The sequence below is a fragment of the Cryptococcus neoformans genome, chromosome 9, assembly GCF_000149385.1.
Source record: "Cryptococcus neoformans var. neoformans B-3501A chromosome 9, whole genome shotgun sequence".
Lineage (NCBI taxonomy): Eukaryota > Fungi > Basidiomycota > Tremellomycetes > Tremellales > Cryptococcaceae > Cryptococcus > Cryptococcus deneoformans.
In genome coordinates this window covers 695,352-703,093 of record NC_009185.1, presented here as the reverse complement: position 1 = coordinate 703,093, position 7,742 = coordinate 695,352, and the positions used below count along the sequence as shown (strand labels likewise).

The following is a 7,742-nucleotide window of genomic DNA, read 5'->3' as shown; positions in this document are numbered from 1 at the left end:
GGGGGGTTGTGGCGGGGGGGGGAGGGGATTTTTAATTTTCCCCCCCCAAGGGGGACACCCCCCACAGAAAAAAGCGGCCTTTGAAAAAATTTTTGTTATAATATTCACCAAAGCCACATAAAAAATTCATTTAAAATTAAAAAATAAAAATATTTTTTTTTTGGCCCCTTCCCCCCCCCAAAAAAAAAACCCCCCCCGCAAAAAAAGAACCCCCCTCCCCCCCCCCCCCTCCCCCCTCCCCCGCCCCCCGCCCAGCAGCCGTCCGCCACCCCGCACGCCCACCACAGCAAGTACAACTATGCCTCCCCCGACTGCTCCGCCCGCATCCACTCGTCCTCCCCGCAGACACAGCACGCCGCGTCCCTGCTCCACAAGTCCCGCGACAGGTACATGCTCACCCCCTGCAGAGCCGACGAGCACTGGGTCGTCGTCGAGCTCTGTGACGAGATCCGCATAGAGGCGGTCGAGATTGCCGTCTGGGAGTTTTTCAGTGGCGTCGTCCGGGAAGTGCGGGTGAGCGTCGGCGGCGAGGACGAGGAGGACGATGCGGAAGAGCCCGGCCAGGATGATGTCGCTGGTAGAGGGCACAGATGGAAACAGGTCGGATCGTTTATTGGCAAGAACGTCAGAGGGTCCCAGGTGAGCTCCTGTTGACTTTTGCAACCCCGCTGAACGCTTCGATCAGACGTTTAGCCTCTCACAACCGACCTCGTTCCACCGATTCATCCGCCTCGACTTTCCCTCGTACTTTGGCTCGGAATACTATTGCCCCGTATCGTCCCTCAAGGTATACGGCATGAACCAGATGGAAGCGTTCAAATGGGAACAGAAACAGTTGAGCGCCGTGGCCAAGGACAGGGACAGGACTGGGAATAGAGAACACGAAGAAGAAGAGCGCCGTGCAAAGGAAAGGCGGGAAAGGGAAAAGAAGGAGAGGGATGAGAGGGATAAGCAAGAGCAGAGGGAGCGCGAGCTCGATGAACTGGAAAAGCTTTTGCATGAGCAAGCGGGAAGACTTGTACCCGAACTCTTGACTGAATCCGGCTTGTTTTCCAGTATCGACGAGACTGCGCCTACCAACGTACCCACTGTCGTCTCCAAGCGTGATGGGGATTCCGATTCGCCACCGACCAACGAGTCCATGGCTACATCCTTGATCGAATCCACCTCGATCGAATCCACCTCGATCGAATCGCCCACCTCGATCGAATCGCCCTCCACATCATACACCCGTGCCGTACCGCCTCGCTCCGACTCCTCTGAATCCATCTACGCATTCATCATCCGCCGACTCAACGCTTTGGAAGGCAACTCTTCCTTGGTAGCACGTTATATCGAGGAACAAGCCAAAGTCATGCGATCCATGCTGAAACAGGTACAAGTTGGGTGGGACGAATGGAAGGGTGAGTGGGAAGACGAAGATCGTGGGAGGTGGCAGCAAGAGGTGCGTCCTGCTAGCCTACTTATGTGAAGTCATTTTGCTCAACTCTTGACTTTTGATTAGCGGATGAGGCAAGAAGACCGGCTGGGACGGGTACTCTCCCAACTGGAACAGCAGCGCATCGCTTTCGACGCTGAACGAAAAGCCATCGAGACGCAGCTCCGTGTCCTCGCCGACCAGCTCGGCTACGAACGCCGCCGCGGGATCGCCCAGCTCATCATCATGGTCGTCATCATCCTCCTCGGCGCCGCCAGCCGCAGCAGCACCATGGACGCCATCCTTACCCCGCTCTTGAAGGAAGCACGCCGGCGCCGAAGCGATTATTATCATCGGAAAAGTCTATCGGGCCCCCTTGCCGGTTTACATATCGACATGGGCGCGGGGAGACCCCCGGCCATCATCGGCCAAGCGCGTCCGACATCCACCACACCCAGCGCCCATCCCCATCGCCATTCCTCGTCGACACCCACCCCGCGCTTGAAAACATCCCTATCCCGAGCTGGATCAGGCCACCGGTCCAATACTTCACTCAAACGACGTGGTATCGTACCCCAGGTCCCTCCCTCTTACCGCTCCGTCTCTTCTTCCGAATTCACGTTTTCCCCACTCTCACACCTTCCCCCGACGTCCTCCCCCTCCCCGGCCAATATCCCAAACCCAAACCCAAACCCAAGAAACGTGAGAGTATCTTTCCCGCCTCCGAGGCAAACACCACCACCACCATCCGTCTCGTCCCGTAAACTCGCACAGAGTGCCCATTTGCACCACTTGCATACAACGGCGGCGGCGGCGGCGGCGCGGGAGGATACGGAGCGTGGCATCACAGCAAGTATGAGGCGTCGACGGATGAGGTCGTCATTGGTGAACGATGACAATGAACAGCAGACCACTGTTTCTGGGCTCGGATCTGGAAAGGCGGATGCTGGTGGCGGCGGCGGTGGCGGCGGTGGTGAAGAGGCGGAGAGGGTGGTGGGAGCGGAAGATAATAGTCAAGGAGAGTGGGGGACGGATGATTTCGATACAGAGGCGGATGATTTCGATACAGAGGCAGAGGCAGAAGCAGAAGTGTCAAAAGTTGAAGATCAAGTGAGGGATAAGAAAGATTCAGAAACGGATAGGAAAGAACAAGATCAGTTGGGGGAGACAGAGCAGCAGCCTGTGCGAGAAAAGCGGGGTGTACAAGGAGAACATGTAGGATTAGCAAGAGCATAATGCATAGCGTATAGCATGGAGATATATATATATCTAATGTGTCTATGTATAAACATCACCAATATCATCTGCGCTGGCTATCAAAACGATGTATCGGTAAAGTGCGGTCGTAGCTGCAGCGAGCAAAAACATAATGTCAAAGAGCCGCCCAAACACTCTAAAGTCGGGTAGGGTCGACAACAGCGAGTCGTCTTTCGGAGACGAATCAGTAAACTGGTCGTCATGGTCGATACCTGTGTAATTGCCATGATTGCCAAACGGGCCGGACTCGGGCAAGGTAGGCGGGAGTGACGTTCGCAATTGGATGAGTAGAGAAATCACATAGGTCGTCTTTTTAAATATATATATCGTCAGTTCCGACATTTTCTAATTGCTAATCGGCACAACGTACAAAAAGCTGTCCCAGGCTGAGCAGTAAGAAACCCGCGCCAACAGTCTTGCTTGTCAACCTCAAAATCTTGCTCAAGCTCCGCATAACCTGTGTCAGACTCGACAAGATCAACACACCCGTCAAGATTAGCGAAATCCCTCGACTCCATGTCGGCACATCAATATCCGCAAAGTCTCTGGGCAACTTGCTGATAGCAAGCGCCAGGAAGAATGAGATCCAGTCACCGTTGGTGTTACCCCTGCCTTCTACCGGAATCTCTCCCGATTCTTGTTCAGCTGTGCGCGGCGCGAAAAAGAGTGATGGGAGACACTGATGCGGGGCAACGGTTAGGGAACTGAGTTACTCTCTCAATCGTGCAATGTCCTTGGTAAAATCATTCAACTCACCATAAGGAGACGCGCAGCACAGTAAATGGCAAAGACGTAGCCTAAAACGTTATATATCTGTCCACGGAACGTGTGCCCGAAATCCTGCCGTCTCTACGTTTTGTCAAATGAGCATGATTTTTTCTTCTTTGTAGAAAAGTCCTGATCTTACCTTTCGAGCCTTCATAGCTCTGAGCGATCTTGATACTTGCATCTCCATCGTTTCCAGGCCTTTCAATTCGGCCTCAAGAGAGGCAGCTGAGTTTTTAACGGTTTCAGTTTCACATCCCTTTTTTTTTCAAAATCACTTGCAAAAAACTCCTCCTACTTTGGTTATTTTCACCCCTAAATATCCTCCCCATCCAGCCGCTCGATCCTTCTCCATTCGGAACAGCGTACCGGTTAATCTCATCCCTCTTGGAAATCAGATCCTGCCGGACCCTATAGAGTGATCGCTCGGCCTGGAGAAGGTCGTTATCCGTGAGCGTGCGACTTCCAGCTCGTCGGTGCTCGAAAAAATTCCAAGCTGAGCGAACAGCACCAAAGCCGGACAAACTTCCCAAAATGACTACGCCGAGAACGACGACTCGTCCCAAACTAGGGGCTAACCAACCTCCTTGCTCCCATCCCTCAGGTCCAGATGTCGACCACTGTACGATAGCCTCGTCAATTGAAGAAGCGGTAGATGATGGGTCATCAATATCCATTGATGGTGTTGAAACGACCTGGACGTTCATAGGCACCGCGGTTATGTAAGGCGGGATACGGGTAAACAAAAACATGTAAAGGGTGAATGGGATGAGCGATATGAGCAAGCGTGAGGTGAAGGAGAGTGATGATGATTGAGAAGGGGTGGTTGAAGTAGATGACGAATCTGTTCGAATGTCAGAAGTTGCGGGGGTGGGACATGTACACTCAGTTGCCTACCTCTAGATCGATAGGTGAACAAGAGACATTGGACCAGCGGGACAACAACAAGGATTAATGCGAGGATAAAGTGGAGAGAGACCGAAAAGTTGACCTGGCGAGATCTAAAAGTGGGATTAGCATGGGTCGAGAGCACACATTGTACTCACCTAGCATTGAGCACGCCTATCGCATGGAATACCACCAAGCTGAGCAAGTTGCAACCCTCTGCGAAACACACTGAGAATAAGATCCTTGAAACTCGATGTAACCCTCGCGTCGCCTTCTTCACCCGCTTGGTCCCTGCTCCAGATCTTTTGCCATGACTCAATTGAAGTACCTTCCTACTCACTCCAGAGCTTGCATCCTTGAGCTTTTGTCCGATTGCTTGTAGCTCAATGGTATTCTCGCCTTGAGAGGGATACGAAGGGAGATTTGAAGATGAATAACTTGGGTTATCGTCCCGTCTAAAGCCGTTGTTTGACGATGCAAGGGTCACGCTTATAGGCGCTGGAGAGCCTGGGTATGAAGATACAGGCGTAAAGCTAGTGTCGTCTGTCTCATCGTTATACTCAGTCTCAAGTCCCAACGCGTTCCCGCCGCGCCGCGAACTGTCCGCAGTCGGTAATAATACGGTGGGTGGGAGGATTGTATCCGGCTGTGAGATGTCCCGGAGAGTAGGATTGATCGTAGAGTGTAAAAACTTGCGGGATATGAAGAAGTATACGAGTCTGAGAAGGAGGAGCAGGAAAGTGTCGAAAAGGATTGGGGAAGAGGTGGCAGAGGAGCTAATAACAGGGGCGCGTACAGGCTGGGGATCTGAGGATTCCATGTTGGATGCGGTGGTAGTTATGTGGACATGATTGAATGTGGGTAAGAGTATCAAAGGATATGATGTGGATGTGAATTCAAAAAAGTAGAAATGCCATCGGAAACGAAGCGAATAAGAGGACAATTCTCTAATAACATCTTCCGAACAACCTCAAACCTTATCTCCCATTGCGCAGATTAACAACACATCCTGCAGGCGATCTATAGGACATGCATTCGTATGAAGTCATACACTCGTCTACGACTCTACCGACTCTACAAAAACATATACAGATGCATGGCTGATTTGCACATGCCTTCCTGTCTAAGGCTCCCCAAGACCCTTCCACTCCAACACTTCCAGCCATTCCGCGACATCCCCCAATCTGCTCGTTAAGCTCTTGCCTCTATCCTCCAATGTCTCGGCACTTGGAGTGTAATTACGAGGATTTATAAGAGCCATCATTTCTTCTCGAGAGGATGTTGGAGGAGGCGTAAGTCCAGAAGATGCGCTCGATGCGTCGTCATCTTTTTCATGGCGAACATGCTTTTGCGAACGCACATGGCTAGCAAGCTGACTTATGGATTGAGTTAACGTATCGTCGGGCGACGCGTCTTCATGGGTCGCCGTTGCAGTACCATTGGGCTTAGCAGACTCAACGGCCTTCTTATACCTCCATTCCAACCATTTAATAAGAGGCTTAACGTCTTTGGACTTGCCAAAGTGACTCCACCTCTCTATTGAGTGAGGCAAGTTGTCGTCTTCGGTTACCTTGCCCGCAACCGCAGGTCCCCAAATCAGTATGCCAGTGCCCCATCCAATAGGAGCTTTGCTATCGTTGTCAACCGGACGGTGACTCAAAGCATAGTATATGCGACCATCAAGATCCGTGCCCAAAGGTTCGAACCGCAGAGACGTTTGGTTGATCCCAGCGCGCATATTTGTATTGTACTGCGCTACCCGTAAATTGTGTTCGTGAGACTCTTTCGTAGTCTACAAGTCGTCAACACACATCAAAGTGCCACCAAGTATAGACCCACCTGAGAAACATTGGCTTTGGTCTCCGCCGCTGTCTTACACAAGAGCCGTTCTTCTTGCAGTCTCTGTTTCCGTTTCTCCCATGCCGTCTGCTCCTTCTTCAACAGATTCGCATGCTCTTTCCTCACCTGCGTCTCCAAGGCAAATGTCTCCATACTGTTTTTGATTTTTGGCGTGGTAAGGGTTCGTTCCACCAATGCTAGCAGCATTCTAACGACTTCAGATGGCTGAGGCATCCGGGAAGCACCTCGGCGAGAAGGGACAGAAAGCTCGGTTGCCCATGCAGGCGCAGGTTGATCATCCCCCAGATCAAAGAGAGACCGCAAAGCAGCCTCGTTAGCCTCAGCTCTGCGATCAAATGGCGCCGGCGGGAGCTCAAGACCGAGGGGTTCAATCAAGCTTTGGAATATGGATGCGAATCGGGGGACATCGGCGTAATACCGCAGCTCTTCGCGGAAATTGAATAATGTCTCCTTCAACTGCGCTGATATCAGCCACGAGACCCCAAGTAATCTGCACATGCACTCACATCCTCATTGTCCTCATCCTTCGACGCCTCTAATTCATCCTTGATGACATCCAGCAGAGCTCCCGATATTAACCTGACATTCGACTCGGTAATAGGGCGATCAAAGTCGTCAAGAGCCGGTAATGAACGTTCAGGAATTGATAAAATCTGTCTAAACCGCCAAAGGAATTCGCGCAGCTGGGAACGACTCAGCTTCGTCATGTACAAAAGATAAGGTATACCCACCGCCATACGTTGTTCAGCCTCTTCATGTCCTAATCGTGTGACCACTTTCTCAAAAATAGGAGGTTCTGGGATGACTTCGGGTTTCTTCACTCTAGATTTGGGCTTAGCATCCCTGGGTTCGGCTTCTTTGGTCTTCTTTTGCGTTTTTTCTTTACCCCTTTGCGCGTTCTTCGAAGCACCTTTGGGAGCCTTTTCTTTCATCTTTCCGGCAGTCTTCGTCTGTTTTTTGGTCTCTCCATTTGCCTTTTTTTCTTTCTTCTCCTTTGGCTCTTTCGCTACCTTGGTCGCTTTTTTCTTCAGCGCGACTTTCGAGCTAGCTTGCTTTTTCGTACGTTCAGTGTCGGATTCAATATCGGAGAGATCTGAATCTTCGTGCAGAATTGCTGAGGCCCCTAAAGCCGTAGCAACCACAAAGTCTTTCTTTGCTTGAATAGCTCCCTTCTCCTTCTTGACGATCTCCTTTGTTGGCTTCTTGGAGTTACTTCCTGATTTTGATGTACCAGTTTTCGAAACATAGAAAGATCAGAATCGTGATAACGAGGCATAGTTTTCGAGATCACGCGCGACTCACCTTTTGGATTCTTCGTTTCCCCTGCGGATTTGCCGCTTGCCTTGACTTTTTTCGCCTTTGGCTTGGTTGGGCCAGCCGTTTTATCCTCTGCTGATCTTGCGCGCTTCTTGCCGACGGTCTTTGGAGTCTTAGATGCTTTGTTCTCCTCGGATGACAGTTCGCTCAGCTCAGAGCTACTGGCTCGTGATCTATCAACGGCATTTTGAGGGATGGCCATGCTAGGAATGTAATGATATGGACTGAAAAGAGAGGA

The 7,742-nt window shown here is 51.2% G+C and overlaps 3 protein-coding genes across 3 annotated transcripts; 1 reads left to right on the top strand and 2 right to left on the bottom strand.

The window, feature by feature from the left end:
* Positions 1 to 390: 390 nt before the first annotated feature.
* Positions 391 to 2,653, top strand: CNBI2480 (hypothetical protein; the record flags this gene model as incomplete). The annotated part of the gene is made up of 3 exons (XM_768541.1): positions 391 to 639; positions 686 to 1,444; positions 1,505 to 2,653. The coding sequence occupies 3 exons, from the start codon at positions 391 to 393 to the stop codon at positions 2,651 to 2,653; spliced, it is 2,157 nt and encodes a 718-aa protein (XP_773634.1).
* Positions 2,654 to 2,695: 42 nt separating this feature from the next.
* CNBI2470 (hypothetical protein) lies at positions 2,696 to 5,147 on the bottom strand (the record flags this gene model as incomplete). Its single annotated transcript, XM_768540.1, has 7 exons — positions 2,696 to 2,983; positions 3,045 to 3,353; positions 3,431 to 3,523; positions 3,582 to 3,667; positions 3,738 to 4,283; positions 4,337 to 4,440; positions 4,486 to 5,147. The coding sequence occupies 7 exons, from the start codon at positions 5,145 to 5,147 to the stop codon at positions 2,696 to 2,698; spliced, it is 2,088 nt and encodes a 695-aa protein (XP_773633.1).
* A 303-nt stretch (positions 5,148 to 5,450) lies between these two features.
* CNBI2460 (hypothetical protein) lies at positions 5,451 to 7,706 on the bottom strand (the record flags this gene model as incomplete). Its single annotated transcript, XM_768539.1, has 5 exons — positions 5,451 to 6,119; positions 6,167 to 6,643; positions 6,694 to 6,870; positions 6,919 to 7,403; positions 7,490 to 7,706. 5 exons carry the CDS (start codon positions 7,704 to 7,706, stop codon positions 5,451 to 5,453), a joined length of 2,025 nt encoding a protein of 674 aa, XP_773632.1.
* Positions 7,707 to 7,742: the final 36 nt, after the last annotated feature.